The 18,334-nt window shown below is 39.1% G+C and overlaps 4 protein-coding genes across 4 annotated transcripts; 3 read left to right on the forward strand and 1 right to left on the reverse strand.

Moving 5' to 3' along the window:
* Positions 1-1,999: 1,999 nt before the first annotated feature.
* LOC146307831 (GTPase IMAP family member 7-like) lies at positions 2,000-2,927 on the forward strand. Its single transcript, XM_084710412.1, has 2 exons — positions 2,000-2,006; positions 2,135-2,927. The coding sequence occupies exons 1-2, from the start codon at positions 2,000-2,002 to the stop codon at positions 2,719-2,721; spliced, it is 594 nt and encodes a 197-aa protein (XP_084566538.1). The 3' UTR covers positions 2,722-2,927.
* Positions 2,928-7,259: 4,332 nt separating this feature from the next.
* On the reverse strand, positions 7,260-8,421 carry LOC146307832 (GTPase IMAP family member 7-like). Its single transcript, XM_084747687.1, has 2 exons — positions 8,356-8,421; positions 7,260-8,244 (listed from the first exon to the last, which is right to left on the reverse strand). The coding sequence occupies exons 1-2, from the start codon at positions 8,372-8,374 to the stop codon at positions 7,553-7,555; spliced, it is 711 nt and encodes a 236-aa protein (XP_084603813.1). The 5' UTR covers positions 8,375-8,421; the 3' UTR covers positions 7,260-7,552.
* Positions 8,422-8,534: 113 nt separating this feature from the next.
* Positions 8,535-10,590, forward strand: LOC146307833 (GTPase IMAP family member 7-like). Its single transcript, XM_084747686.1, has 4 exons — positions 8,535-8,563; positions 8,705-9,152; positions 9,370-9,428; positions 9,677-10,590. The coding sequence occupies exons 1-4, from the start codon at positions 8,554-8,556 to the stop codon at positions 10,354-10,356; spliced, it is 1,197 nt and encodes a 398-aa protein (XP_084603812.1). The 5' UTR covers positions 8,535-8,553; the 3' UTR covers positions 10,357-10,590.
* A 2,396-nt stretch (positions 10,591-12,986) lies between these two features.
* On the forward strand, positions 12,987-16,197 carry LOC146307834 (uncharacterized). The gene has a single exon (XM_084710413.1). It carries the CDS (start codon positions 12,987-12,989, stop codon positions 15,594-15,596), a length of 2,610 nt encoding a protein of 869 aa, XP_084566539.1. The 3' UTR covers positions 15,597-16,197.
* Positions 16,198-18,334: the final 2,137 nt, after the last annotated feature.

Consider the following 18,334-nt stretch of genomic DNA (forward strand, 5'->3'; position numbering starts at 1 on the left):
ACTGATGAGAGGAAAAAAACAATAGCCTGTAGACACCAGTCTAAACAGAATTAATAGACATCCGTGGGATCCGCAGCATCCATTCTGGACTAAAATAGAGGCCTAACAATAGTATAGCTGTCAGTGCTGAAAAATGTTAAAGTAGAAGAACTGGACTGAATCATGGCCCTAAAATCATTAAGTCAAATCGAGATGCCCTTCATTCCTGAACATTTTCATGAACAACATTTCAAAACTTTTCTATGACTTTTTACACAACCTAGAAGTGCACAAACAGAACACTATTATACAGTTAGATTATACATTATTACAGCAAGTTGGAGGAGGACACACCAGTAGAGTAATCATGATATCACTTATCAGATGTTCATGTGTCAGTAACTGTTTAAAATCCTAAAATTTTCTTCCATCATATCTTTTTTCTTCTTCTTCTGTCGATATTTTGACACCGGAACCAAACTTGTGGATTCTTGTACAGTCACTTTCACCAGTAAACTGAACTAAAACTGATGAAATATCACCATCTACTGGACATTCGATGTTTGAGTTCCTCAGGCTTTTACTTCTAAAAGTCCTTCATCAAAAATGTCATGGTGGGAATTTATAATGATAAGACGCCATTTACATTTTAACAGTTTTCTATTAGTTATGAGTGCGTGTGAGACTGATCTGTTGATACGTTCCTTTCTTGTGATGTGTCTCAGAAGTAGAGCAGTACGTGTTTGAGAGCAGTTATTGTTGAGCTTGTGCAGTTTTTGTGCAGGTTGTCATGAGCTCTATTGTATTTTCTTGTTACTGTTTCAGTGATTTCCTCTCATAGTTTAGCTGACTGGAATATACAGATAGTGAGTGTGACCAAACTGGGACAGATTTTAAAGAAAGTTAATTAAACAAATAGTAGATAAAAAAAGGACCTGAAACAATCTTCTCTCAACCTTGTTGTATCTTCAAGGATGACAAAGATGAATGTTAAGATACGTGTTACTCAGGTGACACACCCCATAATATTTGCACAGCAGCTCCATATAAAACAGGCAGAGAGCAGCACATTCTGCAGACGCCACACGATTTGTCTGTAGTTTGCTGCACTGCATCCAGGGACCATGAATCAGTAAGTTTAGAAATAATTTTCTGACAGTCATGTTTGTTTTAATGTTCTTTTTGCTTTTCATCAGTAAGAAATAAAGGAAGCTTATTTTGGGAAATCAAAGGAAAATGCAACCATGTATAGGATTTCTTAAATTGTATTTACTGGGTAAAAATTACATTATGTTTGTTGTTTTTTACAGATAAGATTTCAGTCGTTGTCCTGGGAAATGGAGTTTCTATGAAGAAAGTCCTAGTAACCAACATCCTAGGGAAAAATTCAGCTCAACTGTCCAAAATACGTGTTCTGAAAAATACTGGCATATATGAAAATTATATATATAAGTTAGCATGTACACCAGACTTGTTCACAGGATATGTGGACACAAGAGAACTATCTGCTTTTAATCGACACCCTGGTCTGTTTTTGTCGGTGGTAGAGGATGGACTTTCAGCAGAAGAGGTGTGGCAGCAGATAGAAAAGTTTCACAATACAACTGGAAAACCTGCAGAAGAGTTTATAATTCTGATACCGTTAGAATAAACACACAGATTCTTACCCATTCAGTTTCTACACCATGGGAAAATGTTGCAGCAAAAAGTAAAAATGTCTAATATTGTTGTACCTCTGCTTCACAGGTATGCTCACCCTCCTGAGTCAGAAAAGTCAACACCAAACACTCTAATGGAGAAGAGATGTAAGCCAGCAGCATCTCACCAACCTGCAACCAAATGTGTGGTGTTTAATGAATGCTGGTGATTAATTCAAACACATTAGTTTTATTGCAAACTTACAAAACCTTTCATTTGGCCTTTTTATTCAGGTGGCAGAAATACCAAAGAGCGAGGAGGCCCCAAGAAGAGTCTGAAAAGTGAGAAATGTGTTTTTAAGATGGTTCTGAATTATTTCAAAATGTGTAGTTGCATGTTGTGGTTTTGTGTGTGTTTTATGTCACACTTTAATTACACTTCATTTTCAAAAAAACTGGCTGCTTGGATTCATGAAAATAGATTATTGTAAAGTTCTTCTTTTTTTACATCAATGCAGGAAAGCATGGTGTCACTACAGTGAACCTGGTTCTGCTGGGAATGTCCGGGTCTGGAAAGAGTGCAAGTGGAAACACGATCCTGGGAAAGACACGCTTTGAGTCAAGAGTCAGTTCAAAACCAGTCACCACAGAGTGCAAAGAGGCAGAAACTGAGATAGAGGGGACACATGTTCGTGTCATTGATACTCCAGACATCTTTAATGATGAGATCGATTCATCAGTTAAAGATAAACATGTGAAAAAGTGCAGAGATCTCTGTCAGTCAGAACCTTGTGTGTATTTACTTGTGATGCATGTTAGCAGGTTTACAGTTGGTGAGAGAGACATACTGACAAAGCTGGAAAAAGCTTTTGGTAGCAACGCTCACAAACAAACGGTCATCCTGTTTACTCGTGCGGACGACCTGAAGCATGCAGGAATGAGCTTGGAGGAATTTTTACGTTCCTGCCAACCTGATCTCAAGAAAGTAGTTGAAAAGTGTGACAACAGGTGTGTTGTTTTTGAGAACAGAGACTCAGAGTCACATCAAGTTGAAGAGCTGATGGAGACAGTGGAGAGGATGTTAGAAGAACAACAGAAAAAGTAAGTGTGGATGTATCAAACTAGATCAGTAAATAACTGGGATGGGATTTCTTCGTCTTCACCAATGATTTTTAAAGTGGGAGTCACAAAGAGGTGCCAGGAGGCTCATCAGCAAAGCGGAGGGAGGATGTGAGAAATGCAAAAATAAATAAATAAAATAAAAGTTATACTGTCATTAGGTTTTTTAGGGGGGACCTGGGGGGGTCCTTGCCATCGATTGGAGGGACCTGCCATACAAATGTTTGGAAATGATTCAGTGTCTTGAACTGGTTGGTTTTTCAGCTCTTAATTTCATTTTGATTTTCCTCTTTTTTGCGAGAGATTTATAAATGTTCATAGGATGGATTTTTGTCAAATAAACCCAACGTGTCTCTTTACTTGTGTCCGAGCCCCGTCTCTTTCTCTTTAACCACTATAATCTGTGATGACATAAACGTTACATTTACCAATAAAACCCAGTTGTGTTGTAAACCCAGTGTCTCTGTGATCTTTGATAATTCCACCACACAGATTCAGTCACTGAATACTTCTCAGGGCTTCACCTGCACAGATACACACAGTATGAAAAGGTACATTTACTGGTTTTTAAAGGTGCTCTATATTATCATTATTATTATTATTATTATTATTATTACATTTCCAGATTTAGATGCATTAAAGACAAGGGGACAATGTCCTTAATGTTGTGAAAGAGCTAACTTGTTTCCCCATAAATTGTGAAGTGTGGCATGGTTTGCTTAATATCAAATTGACCAATTTAAAATGTTATAAAAGAGACCTTATCAGATACTTCATGGTTCACTTTTCAATACCCCCACTGACTAAAATACTCTCAGAACGTCTCGTTTAGAGTGAACCTGGTCTCAACATTTTTTTAATATAGCACAACGTGTCCCATGATGTTTTAACCCAAGTTTTTGTTGATGTATATGTTGGTTTTGTATCAAAATCCGAGCTTCTCCAAACTTAACTTTTTATTTTACTTGTCTCTGCTCTATTCTGACTCAGGAATTAGTTTAAGTTTATTCTGGAGTAAACTGCACAATAACTCATAAGACATCATCATCTAGTGGACAAACACTGTGGTTCATCAAAAGGAAAAAAAGCAAAAGGAAACCAAAAGGAAAAAAAGAAAAGAAATATTGTTGTATTTTAGTTTAGAAAAGAATAATTAGACAGCGCCAGGATTTTTGTTTCCCCTTGTTCAGACAGAGAGACAGAGAGAGAGGGGGAGAGGACCTTAATTGTTAAACTATAAAAACTGATTAGATGGAATATCAGTGTACTTTTGACAGTATATAAGCTGTGTGTTCAAACTTCACTCACATTAAATGATGCAAGTCATTACAATCTGATCACGTCCTCCCATAAAGCTTTACGTCTCTACTGAACATGAACACAGACGAAGGATCAACACCATCCTCTATCACTGTCAGAAAAGTGCAGATATGTATTTTTCAGCCAGTTCATATGTTGGACCAAGATATCTAATCTTTACAAAACACCACAACAGAGACTCCACACTGTTGAGCACCTGAAGTCGTCACTTCACAAACACAGCAAACACAGGCTCCTGTCACACCTTTTCAGGAACATGTTGCAGGCATCAAACTTAGAAGGAATGTATATTTTAAAAAAATTAAATAAAGTCGATCCAACCACAGATGTAGAGCTTCATTCCCTGCTCACCGCCCTCTTGACCAAAGTCTCAGAAAACAGCTAATCACTGAACTCATGGATCATTTTCCTTCACGCCATGTGCTGACAAATACCACAGTTCAGCTGTGAAAGACCAACTCTGAATATACTCTTAATTTCTCAGCCTTGAAACAAAAGGGTTTCCACCAGTAAGTGGAAATCCACAAAAACACACAGACACAAGCCTTTAACAAATAAGAAAACAGAATTTATTCTGAGTCATGAAGAGTTACTTTACTTAATCAGTGATTTTACTAGATGGTAGGGGTCTAACGATTCACTCATGTATCTGATGCATCAGGCTGTAATGTGAAAGGTGTGTGTGTGTGTGTGTGTGTGTGTGTGTGTGTGTGTGTGTGTGTGTGTGTGTGTGTGTGTGTGTGTGAGGAGACAGAGAAGTGGGCAGGGTGCACTCCAAGGTGCGTGAGAATAAACTCTTCAGTGGTGATTTCATTCTTATCCACGGCTTCCAGATCATGAAATAAGGGTGGAGCTGAAGAAATCCAAGGCACAGTGGTTTCCTGTGTTTGGATTATCCGCGTATCTCAAGAGAAAACATGAAAATAGTGTAATTAGGCTGAGAAAAAAAAAAAAAAACTCTGGATGCATCGCGTGTATGAGCCTAGAAACGGCTAGAACGTGCACTGCAGCATGATTCAACCATCTCTCTGTAATGGCAGATCATGGACACATTTTTATCCTTCACTGTCTAATATCATCATATCTCACCGCCCTGGTCACAGGCATTCAATACTGGTTTTCAATCTGTCCGCTTGTGTGCAGAGATTTCACCAGGTGTCTCTAGACTGTAGATGCTGAAATCCCAAAATTCCTTTAAATTGTTTCCTTAGAAACTTTGCTCTTAAATTTGCTCACACAGATTTTAATCTTTGTGAATCAAATATTTTTATAATTAACTATAAATGGAGTGGCAACTGTAAACTGCTGTTTACAGCAGCAAAGTTACTGTATAAAGTCAATATCTCACTAGAATCAAGTCTAAAATGTTGCTTTAGTGACATCACAACGTGGAGTTAAGTTTATAAAGAATAAAGAACACAGACATCAGTCAGTATCTTCATCCTGTTCTCTGGTGCTGAGGTGATTCTCTGCCTGCAGAGAGAGGAGGGGCTGTTTGTCTTCTTCACAACGACTAACAGTTTGACAAAATACAGACAGGTTACATTTTGGCTTGTTTTAATTCACTACTGGTTGATCCAGCGTGCTGCACTTGTGTGAAACAGCAGTGATGGATGTCAGACTGCAGGCAGAGCAGATTAAAATATTGCTCTTCATATGATTACATGTTGATGCTCGCTGATCAGGTGTGTTGATAAAATATTGGCTTTTTACTCGCGAGGGTTTTATTGCACTTACTTACAATATCAAGTGCAGATGTTGTCGAGTAATCTTGGACTTAGTTCACCTGTTTAATGCCACTGTCTCCACCTGCGACATATCTGCTCTGCTGTGCACTGACTTTGCTGTGTGTGTGTGCGTGCGTGCGTGCGTGTGTGTGTGTGTGTGTGTGTGTGTGTGGAGACAGAGAAGTGGGCAGGGTGCACTCCAGGGTGCGTGAGAATAAACTCTTCAGTGGTGATTTCATTCTTATCCACAGCTTCCAGATCATGAAATAAGGGTGGAGCTGAAGAAATCCAAGGCACAGTGGTTTCCTGTGTTTGGTTTATCCGCGTATCTCAAGAGAAAACATGAAAATAGTGTAATTAGGCTGAGAAAAAAAAAAACTCTGGATGCATCGCGTGTATGCACTGCAGCATGATTCAACCATCTCTCTGTAATGGCAGATCATGGACACATTTTTATCCTTCACTGTCTAATATCATCATATGACTGTGAGCCTAACCTGCTCGCTCACAGGTTACAACCTCTGACCTTCTGACTCCTCTTCCTCTGTGGAGCTTGAAGGAGCTGTCTAACACACTGTCTCATTTCCTCACTCATATCGTTGATATCAAAGCACAGACAAGATCAAATGGATTTGCAGAAGTTTACGTCTTTAGAAACATTTAAATGCAGATTAAATATTAGTTTGTTATGCAAGAACTGTCTTTAACATGAGTGCTTTTATGATTGATCTGTCATCAGTGTCAGGATAGAGACACAAGTCCCTGATATATCAGATTCATCCTCATCCAGCATTCACCTACACTAAAATATTTACTGTACATGTAGTACAATGTAGTAATCAATGCTTAAATCAAATCCGCCTGTATAAGAATAATCAATGAACATCATTTTGTGATTAAATGTAACCCTAAAATGGATGTCTGAAAATGAACAGTCAGATTGAACACCTGTTGGACTGTTATAGGTCTATAAGTAAACTTCTGTTTGATCCATGTTTTACATCTAACAGCCACTTGCATATTTTTTCAGCATTTGTCTGGTGCTAATTTTGGTCCCTGATAATACATATAAATCTTCAACCTGATTTTTTTTATCTTCAGTTTTGTCCCGTCAGATGTAAACTTAACAAATATGGCTGCTGAGCCTGTCTTAACTTATTGGCACTTTTCACTACTCTGACACAGGCTTTTCTGTTGTCTGCATACAGATTCATATCTGTACGTAGACCGGATTAAATATGGAGGCTCTAACTTTTCATTACCCTTTGCCACTGTAAATCATAGTACCAGTGTAAAGGGATTGGATAATGCATGTAGACTGACATGCCATGTAACCAATCAGAGAGCTAGATTAAATAAGAGTAAGCAAATCTGGTTGAGAGTACTTACTGTAAGCAGAGCACATGTCACAGTGTTGTTATGAAGTTATTGTGGAGTTAATAAACCACACAGTTAAATACAAATGAACTGTGTCCGCAAGCAGTTTATTTGACAATAAACAACAACAATAATCAGTTGTATATCTGGGTTCATACTGCAATAACACAAACAGAGTTTTTTCAGTTTCTGTAACAGATTTTTTTTTATTTTAACTTCATTATACAGACTAAAGCTTCAAGGTACTTTTTCAAGGCATATGTTACACCAGTAAATGAAAATTAAACAGCATACAATTAAATTGTGACAGACCAGACCACGTGTGAGAGAGAGAGCTGTGAATGAATGAGGTGTAGTGATAGTCTGCCTGACTGAACTTACGCTAAGCTTGATTTAAACTTTTCTAAGAAAACTCAGAAAATCTGCGACATATTTGCCCAGTGTACCAATGAAGTCATACAGCCCAGAAAAGTCTATTCCCTTTTCCTCCACCTCTTTATACATTTCATTTGTGTAGCACATCCCCCCGTTTGCAGCCACCATGTCGTCGATCTTCCTGATCAGCTCCTCTACTTGACTTCTGTCTTTACTGGTGTTTTCAAAGACGTGGAACCTGCTTCCACAGCTTTGGATGACTTGTCGAAGCTCCGCACTGCCCTCACGTACATACTGTTGTATGGTCGTGTCTCCAAGTTCTCCACCACGGGTGAACAGCACGATCATGAACTGGTTGGCTTTTGGACCAAACAGCTTTTGCAGGGCTTCTACTGATTTCTTCTCTTCAGGGGTGAATCGACCGAGTTGGAGGACCAGCAGGAACACATGGGGACCAGGACATGACGCTTGGACACATTTCACAATTTCTTTTATGAGGAATTTTTCACTTATCTTAGTGTCCAGGATCCCTGGTGTGTCGACCACACTGACTTCTCTGTTACCACAGCGTGTCTCACCTTTGTCACAGGTCTCAGTCACTGAATTTGAACTGGGGCAAGATTTGAAGTGTTTCTTCCCCAGAATGGTGTTTCCAACAGCACTCTTGCCCACACCGGTTTTTCCAATCATCACAATTCTCAAATCACGACCTGCAATATAATTAATAATTTGTGTTTGATCTTGAGTTAATATAAAAACAATGTGATTTTAAAGCAGACAATTAATACATGCAGTGGATAAAACCAAAAACTGAGTCTTACCAGCAGAAACTGAAGCCATCTTCTCGCAGCACCGAAGTCTCTACAAAGATGACAAAGATTAACACTGAGGCATTTTTTAAAGACGTTGATGCTGACACGCCCCATAATATTTACGTAACAGCTTCCTATAAAACAGGCGGCACGTTCTACAGATGCCACACAGCTCGTCTGCAGTTTGCTGCACTGCATCCAGGGACCATGTCTGACAGTAAGTTGTGAAGTAATAATTTTCTATGAAGGATGTTTGTCTTTAATGCGCTAAGCAAAAAAAGAATTAAGATGAAATGTAACCATGTATAGCATTCTTTTATTGTATGTCATGTAAAAACTATGATTGTTGTTTTTTAAGGAAACAAGATTTCAGTCGTTGTCCTGGGAAATGGAGATTCTTTGAAGAAAGCCCTGATAACCAACATCACAGGGAAAGATTTGACTCAACTATCAAAAAGAAATGTTCGGAGAGAACCTGAGATATATGAAAATGAAACATATAAGTTCATATGTACACCAGACTCGTACACACAGTATGATGATGTAAGAAAAGTTCTTGATATAAATCAACAGCATGACATGTGTCTGTTGGTGGTAGAGGATGGATTTTCAGGAGATAAGGTGTGGCAGCAGATAGACCACTTAGCAAGGAAAACTGGAAAACCCACTGATGAGTTTATAGTTGTGCCACCAGTCAGACACAGAGGACGCACAGATTATCCATTCAGATGCTCCACCTTCGAGCAGGTTATCAGTGACCTGAGCAAACTGGCTGAGGAGAGACGCCCGAGTCCAACCAACAAAAGGTAAAGGTGACTGAGGAAACGTATGTTTAGAAATGAACTTAACTTCATGAACAAAAGAAATATCTGGGACAAATTCTCTTTTATGGCATAAATGAACAATATTCAGTCAATTTAGTTTAGTGGGAAACTGTTGTGATCATCTAATATTACACCTTAGATGAACTGAAAGTGATCAAACATGTTGGTGAGTTTATATGTTTCTGTCTCGACATTATAGGTTTGATGACAAACCCGAGCCAGATATGTCAGCACCACAGACTCCAGAGGGGATGACAGGTAAACCACGATCTCTCTCATAATAACCACTGAAGTGTTTGATGTTTAGTGAAGAAGTGAAAGGTGATTCAGTCAAACAGAACTACAAGGTTTTACAGCAGTTTACAAAACCTTTTATTTGTTAGTGTAGTAGTTTTGTGTGCATTTCTAAATATGAATGATCATGTTTCTTTTTTCAAGAGAAAAAAGCAGATACTTGGATTTAAAACAGATCATTGTAAAGTTCTTCTTGTTCTGCATCTTTGCAGGAAAGTACTCTGGCACTACAGTGAACCTGGTTCTGCTGGGACTGACCGGGTCTGGAAAGAGTGCCAGTGGAAACACGATCCTGAGAAAGACACGCTTTGATTCAAGAGTCAGTTCAAAACCAGTCACCCTGGTGTGCCAAGAGGCAGAAACTGAGATAGAGGGGACACATGTTCGTGTCATTGACACTCCAGACATCTTTGATGATGACATTGATGCATCAGTGAAGATCGAACATCTGACAAAGTGCAGAGATCTCTGTCAGTCAGGACCTTGTGTGTATTTACTTGTGATGCATGTTAGCAGGTTTACAGATGGTGAGAGAGACATACTGACAAAGCTGGAAAAAGCTTTTGGTAGCAACGCTCACAAACAAACGGTCATCCTGTTTACTCGTGGGGACGACCTGAAGCATGCAGGAATGAGCTTGGAGGAATTTTTACGTTCCTGCCAACCTGAACTCAAGAAAATAGTTGAAAAGTGTGACAACAGGTGTGTTGTTTTTGAGAACAGAGACTCAGAGTCACATCAAGTGAAAGAGCTGATGGAGACAGTCAAGATGTTAAGAACAACAGATATCTGTTCTATCTGTTCTATTGAAGATATAAAAACAGATATAAAGCAGAGATCAGATGCAAAAACTAAAGGTGGATGGCGCTTCTTAAATATGAGAAGAACATAGGCCACACTGTGAAGCTGATCAGTAACTTAAACTGATTGATTATTTAGTCCTGAATTTCATTGTGATTTTCCTCTTTCTTTGCTTCTTAATCAGCAGCATTTAACTGTAGATTTATATATTTTCATGATATGTTTGTTTGAAATCAGCAGATGGATTTTGTCAAATAAATCAAGTGTATTTCTTTACTGATTCAAGAGCTTCATCTCTGTCATTTTGTTCATCTTTGTAAACTGTGATCACATTTATCAATAAAACACAGTTGTGCTGTAAATCCAGTGTCTCTGTAGTTTGTTGTAGTTCCATCACACAGATCCTGTCAGACTCAGTGATTGAAATATTGATCCTCGACTCCTCAGGACTTCATCTGCTCCAGCAGACCTCATGAATCAGTACATGTTCAGGTTTAGAGGCGTAGTGGACCAGAGAGAAATGTCGTCCTTCATGTTGTGAAAGTGCTGACGTCTTTTCACCAGAACGTCTGACACAGAAATAACTGGATTATGCAGAGCTGTTAATGTAAACTGAAATGTGGTTTGCTTAATTTCTCCCACCTGTTACATAAAGGTTCAAAATAACCAGTCTGAAAACTTAAAAAATACAAACATGGCCTTATATTTTAAGTATGACAGTTTTCTGCTTAATATGTAAATGAAAAAGTTTATGAAAACTTTGTTTCTCACAAAAATGTGTCTCCTGCTCTCTCCAAACATATTTTACATCAAACCACCAGGTTTTTGTTGACATATGAGTCAGTTTTGTTTCAGTAATTGTTTTTAATCCTAAATGTTTCTAAATATTTTCCTTCTGTCTTCTAAATTTTAACTCAAGAACTGAACTTATTTATTCAGGGTTCGACACTGTCGCCTTCAACCAAACAATAAACTTCTATAACTGATAAAATATCACCATCTACTGGACATTTGATGCAAATATTTCTAATGTTCTCACTTAACACCGAAGGAAAGGAGGTCTTTTCTAATTCATTTTTAATTTATAATCATTTAAATAAGTTGTTTTTTAAGTAATGATTGGAGATTGATTGAAGTAATAATATTTATATATTAGTAGTATATATTAGTTGTGTAGTTTTATAAATTGCAGTTGGAGGAGCTCTAACAACAGACAGATATGAACACAAACATCATCAGAGTATAAAATGGAATTTACCTCAGAAAACCACACAGAGACGTTGTTATATAGAAACATTACAGTAAAATTAGGCTGCAGGTGTTTATTTCTTTAATGGTGAGATGAAAAAATAAAATAACTTCTTGTTCAAATCCATCCTGTTACACTTTGTTGTTGTGAACAAAAAGAGGAGGAAGAAGAAAAAGACTGAGGTTGAAAACCACAAGTTGGCCGACCATCTCTGGTATTACATGTATATTTATTTTTTCCGTCGATGTTTGAGGACAGAAGTCATCCTGTGCAGCTCACTGGTAAGTCAGAGACTAAACTGATGCATTAACATATTAATGAATAACTACGACGTCTACTTACAGGTGTGTTTATGAGTTTGGTGGAAACAAAGACTATAAGAAGTGTGTTTACGTGGCCACAAATAAAAAGGCTGAGCCAGCAAGAAAACACTGTTTTAACTGTTTAACTTTTATGAAATGTGATGTTCAGCTTCACCTTCTCTGACACAAATACATTTCCTCTTCTTCTCATTGGTAAGTATAATGTCAGTTGTGTAGCTTCCTCTTATCTGTTTTGCCTTTTCTCACTGGACTATCAGTCTGTTGTTTGTGTTATTTTCAGTTTTTATTGTTTAAATGAACCTAAAAAGACAATTTGGAATGTTTCATGTGGATCTTCAGTCAGTGTTGATGGGAAATGTAGTCAACTTACTGCTGTAAAAATAATGTTTTTACTTCTTATCTAAAAAAAAGGTTAGTGTCCAGGCTGCTATAAAATCATATGAAAAGACATGTTGAATATTTTCTTACATCCTCTGGTTAAAGGTAGAATCGGTTGGATTTGTCCGAGCTGTTCATAAACACATCAGAAAGGTTGTTAATTGTTTCATTTCCACCACATATCAACATTTTGGGTTGATAAAACTTCCTGAGCAGCAAAATGATGATAAAACACAGAGTAGAGGTTCTCTGCAGATACAGACACCATGACACACCTCTGGAGTCATAAGTGATGAGTCTATACATTGTTTTTTGTTGTTTTTTTTAATGTCCCACTTTATGCTTTTTATTAGTCTTTTTACAAATTTGAGATCCAGTAGATTTTATAATCCTAATGGATAAGTAACTAATTTTGTTATTACTTTTCTTATTTTATTTACTGAATATGTTCTGTATACTAGTAAAATATTATAATTTGGAGTTATATATCTGTATTTTGTTGAAAAAATGAACTGATGTATTTGAAGGAAATTTTATTTTTTGTCATTTTATTCCAGGGTGTGGGAGCAGGAGAAACACAAAGGAGACAAATAAACCAGGATTCAAAGATATTCAAAGTTTCTGAGAGAAAAAGAAAATAATTTCAGCTGGAAGTGACGAACAGAGCCAAAACAAGACAGAAAACACAAGACGAGAGCTTGGTTGTCCACCTGTTTCTGTCGTTCATTCAGCTCCACTGACTCTGATTGTAACACTGAAGAACGCAGCAAAATGGCGTCCGCTGTGAGACAAGGAAGACCAGACAGAGATGGATCATGTTTCAGCAGAGCAGCCAGAGCGATCTGGAGGGCTCTGTCCAGGATTTGCAGAGACAGTTCTCCATCCATTCGCCATCATGCTGAGTCTGAGGAAGAGTCTAGCACATCTCACTCCAAACTCTCGGAAGACTATTATTCAGCCCTATCCCATAAGAGAAGAGATCACATAAAGAAATCTGCACCTTCACCTGTACGCAGACCCTTTAAGCAAGGTCTTAAATTTGGATTTAAGAAGGAGAAATCTTGTCTTTTACGTCCAACACCAACACCAGACTTTGAGGTTGTATATCCTCGAAGACGTGGCAGATTAGGGAGCGCCAGAGATTCACCTGTAAGCAACTCGGTTCTTCAGCCTCAAGGTGGACGAATCAGGAATCGAGTCCACCTGTACTCACCTGCCACTGAAGGAAGCCAAGTACAGGATAAATATGAGTTTATGTCTCTGAGGGCTCTATCTAAGTCAAGACATGTCAGGGATGTCCTGGTAAACGTGGAGGCAGTTGTTACAGCTGAGAAATACTCAGCCACAAACGCCCAGCCGACCCGTCCTCACCTCCAGATGTCCTCAGGTCCTGGTTCTAGTAAACGAGACTCCAGCTGTCTGCCTCGTTCTCACAGCGTTCCCTCACTGAGTCAAACATTCTCTGCAAAGAACAAGACCTTCAAACGATCACAGAGCTTACCTGACATGCTGCTAAAAAGCAGCTTTGAGGAGTTTACACCTGAGAGCTGGGATGGTGCCCCAAGTGAACGTGATTATTGTAACATCTCAGAAGACATGTACGACGATGTGTACGACACCAGAAAATTTCTGCCACTTTCAACAGCTGGTCCATCCAGCCTTCACCTCTCCAGCAGTGATGATGATGATGATTCAGACGATATTGCACTTTATGGAAAGAGAGCCAGGATGGATTGGATGAGTGGATATGATGAAGACACCACATCAGTGTTGAGAGCTGCATCTTGTGGAGGTGGAGGTTATTTTCCTACCACTCCTTCACAAACACAAGGACAGACCTTACATCCTCCAGACAGAAAAGACACAGATGATGGTGGCCCCAGCTTTGATAGTTCCAGTTCTACTTTCAGTATGCCGACCTGCTCTCAGTCCACAGCGCCAACTTTTTTTAGCCCTCCTTGTCCACATGACAGGCCTGTGGTCCCCCAGGACTCAACTGTCTGCACTGAGGGAAGCGGAGCACAAGAGGATGATGTCCTGATGGAAATGGAGACAAGTGATACAGCTGTGAACTACTCAGTCACAAACAACCAGTCAACCCATTCTCACCTCCAACTGTCCTCCTCAAATCCTGGTTGGACTGAAAGAGACTCCAGTGGTTTGTCTCGTTCTCACAGTGTTCCCTCACTGAGTCAAACAACCTGTCCAGAGAACAAGACCTTCACACGATCACAGAGCTTACCTGACCTGTTAAAAAGCAGCTTTGAGGATTTCACACCTGAGATCAGTGTTGATGAAGACGATGAAACCTACAGGTTCCAGTGCTCCTGTCCAGGTCTGTACCAGTGCAGTGTGACAGGCCTGGTGTTCCACATGGAGGCAGAAGGGGACGTGGTTTACAGGACCGTCCCCTGGGACAGGAGGCTACTGGCCCAACATCACAAGCAGCCTGCAGGACCCCTGTTTGACATCAAGTGTCTGCAGCAGTCTGTGTGTCAGCTTCATCTCCCACACTGTGAGATCCGCTCCACAGGTGGATGTGAATTCTTGTCAGTGGCTCATGTGAACGATGAGAGCATCGAGTTTATCGTCCCTCAGAAGATAACAGAAACTCATGTCATCATAAACATCACAGGCTTTTCTGGTTTTGGTAACGTGAAGGATGAAGACTCACCACCTGACCCGGTCCGAGCGCTGGTTCTGCTGTTCTACAGGCCTCCAGCTGATCCTGATCCTGAATCTCTCGCCAATGTGTTGTTGCTACCAGTGAACATCGTGCTCCGGGATGTGGTGCGCACCAGGAAGAAGTTAGTTGGAGATGAGATCTACATCGAGACATCGTCTCACTGTAAACTGCGTCCAAAGCAGGAATACACTCTGTCCACCTGTCCTGAAGACGACTCAGTTCTAGTTCAACCGACTGAAGCAGAATTTGACTGTGACAACTACGACAACTACTTCCCATCATTCCAGGTGATTTTAGAAAAAATCATGAAACACATTAAACTGTTTTTGAGGGAAAACAAAAGCTCCAAGAGCGTCTGGGAAAGACGAGTCTGTCTTTCGTCCACAGCAGTAAAAAGGTCCTGTGGGCCGAGCGCTCTGAATCTCCCTCCAAACAACAGACTGTTGGACATACGGAGCAGCTTCATCGATGGGATATCAGGACCTGTTCTCAAAACTCTGCTGGACAAACTGCTCGAGAAAACGGTGCTGACTGATTCTGAGAGGGAGTCAGCGGACGAGGTCCAAAACCACAGAGACAAAGCTCGTTTTGTCCTCGACACAGTGAGGAAGAAAGGTGAAGCTGCCAGTTCAGAGATGATTGAGTTTCTCTGTGAGCTCGACCCCTTCCTCTGTGAACATCTCGGGCTGATCTGAAGCTCAATGAACAAGTGATGCACACAGTTCAAGATGTTGAACACAATCGCCCATTCTTAAAAATGTTTTACTTGTTTGTGATTAAACGCTCAGTATAAATGGGTATAAACTATAAGATCTAAAGAGAGCAGAGTGCAGCTGATTAGTCAAACTGGGTTTCCTGTTGATGAGGTGTTGATGTAAAATAGTTCATGTGCTTCGGGGGAATCTCCCCGATCTGTTTGTAGAGACTGAACATGAGGGGAAACTTTGAGGAAGTACAGAGCCATCTGCTGGCTGACAAAATTTCCACAAAACAATCTCATCACAAGGTCCATTTAGTGGCTTTTCTGTAACGCTGACTGTATCAAACAACTTCCTCAGCTGAAACTAAAAAAGAAGGAAGTGTCTCGATATCATATCATTAATATCATTATGAGAGTTATTCCCTGATGTCCTGTGTTCTTTTGGATGCACTTACAGTAGATAAAACATGGTAAAGTGCCCTCTGGTGTTCCCTCTAATGCAGAAAATGAGATGAAGTTCCCTCTACAGTGTCTTTCCAGTGTATAAAACACAATGCAGTGCCATACTGGCTGACTTATATGCAAGAATATTATTTGGCCTCTATGTTCCTTTAAATGCTTAAATAGTTCCCTGCATGTTCTTTATTACAGATGTGTGGTGTTTGTTGTTGTCGCATAATAAATCATTTTAATTTAAACCAAGAACTGGAAGTATTTCACCATAAATACATCATGACTTTTGCCATGTTAGTGCGCTACCCCCCCAAAATAAAACTCAATATTGTCATGGGACACTTAACTTTTTTTTTCTTTGCCATGGTGGGTGTTTTACTACCTAACAAGCTGAGCACAAATGACCTCATGACCGTCCCATTCTCGTGAACTATCTCAACAATACCTTAAGAGAATTTCTTCAGACAACCATTTGGACTCAAAGATGAATAATGACCTTCATTAAATTCCTTCAGAGTCTTCAATACATTTAAATGAGTTTAGGCAGATGTAGATGTAAGCCGCATCTTAACTGGTTGGCTGAAGCAAACACAAGACTGTAATTTAAATTTTTATTACCATTTTATATCTTTATAATAAAGTCAAAAAGTTGTGAATAAAATCAAGTTTTCAGCATTAGTGCCAGGAATGAGAAAAAAAAAACCTAGCGCTGCAATGATTATTTGACTAACTGATTATTAATTGATTATTTATTTAATTGCCAACTATTTTGAATATTGATTAATCAGTTTGAACACTTTTCTTGAGTCCTATATAACTGTAAACCATAACCACCAACATAGACATTTTCATCATTCTGTGAAATTTTATATACCAACCAGCTATTTAAGTGAGAAAATAATCAGCAGATTAATCAGTGTTTAAAATGATTTTTAGTGGCAGCCTTAAAAAATCAATCAGAAGATGAAGTTTTTTTTTTAATTTTACATTTTGAGAATAAAATTGAAATGTCGAAATAACTGTATTCTTGAAATGAATTTTACTCCCCGTGTTTTCTTATGTTTGGCTCTAGTCCGTTTTAAAGTTGAACTTTCTGAGGACTTATGTTTCCAATTACCTTGAACGCAGCATTAAGACGATGTCGAGCTGTCAGCCAATGGCTGTTTAGAAGGGGCGTGGCTTAATAAACTTGCCGACCCTTGCCCTTGCTGGTTTCGGCCACTGAATCTCATTTAGTAAACTTGCCTGGTTTTCATCCTTTGTGTGAATTTCTGGACAAACTGACGCTGTTTATCATTTACTAACGAACATGGCTGCTCAGACCAGAGCGGACACCTGTACTCCTGCTCTCACCTGCAGCTGGACGATATCTCTGACTTCATGTCAGCCGGCATTATCTTTATGAAACGTTTTTTGCTCGCTGACATGAATGTGACAACTGACAGGCGGCACTGACACTGTTGGGAAATAAAAATAAATTGCGTCCGTTGATAATTTAGCTGTAAAACGACCTGTTATATGTTTTTATTCCGTTGACATATGAGAGAACAAAGGGAACCTGTCCACATGTCCCCGTTTCAGCCCCCCCAGCGTTACTCTCAGTCTCATTGGCTGGCGCCATGATACGACCCGACCTATCGCGGGACACCACACTGAGAAGCTTTAACGTCGGCTTCTGTGATTGGCCCAAACGTTTGGCGCCTCTTGAATCTGCTGCAGCCGTAGTGGGCGGTGAGTGCGAGACAGTCTTGTCTAGATGGGAACCCCAGACCCGCGAAAGAGCTCGCGAGAGTGATAATTTCAATCCCAAACCATCTTTCTTTAACTTTGACCAAGTGTTTTATGTCTTTAAACCTACACAGATCTTTACAATTACAAAAATGACGTCAGAATAAATAAATAAAGATAGGGAAAAATATATAATTACTTAAAATATTACTTTTTGGTGATAAAAAAAAGGCAATTTCTGTAATTAATTTATTATCTATATTTACTTATTTATTTACAGATTTCTACAGGTATTCATATATTTGTTTCTGCATATCTACATTTATTTGTGTATTCATTTCTGTGTCTGATGTTAATAAGAAAGGTGGTCCTACCTCAGTCCTAAAGCTGGACTGGTTGCAGTGATCGGATCTAATTATAATCTGAATTGAACTAAATATAGTGATACATTACTGTAGTTATGTATAAATAAATGAAGAAGTCATATAGCTGTACTGTTAAAGGTACCGCCGCCCCAGAATCAAAATAAAGAAATGTAGAAAGTGTAGTTTT

The sequence above is a fragment of the Lutjanus erythropterus genome, chromosome 21, assembly GCF_056507025.1.
Source record: "Lutjanus erythropterus isolate fLutEry1 chromosome 21, fLutEry1.hap2, whole genome shotgun sequence".
Taxonomy (NCBI): Eukaryota; Metazoa; Chordata; class Actinopteri; order Lutjaniformes; family Lutjanidae; genus Lutjanus; species Lutjanus erythropterus.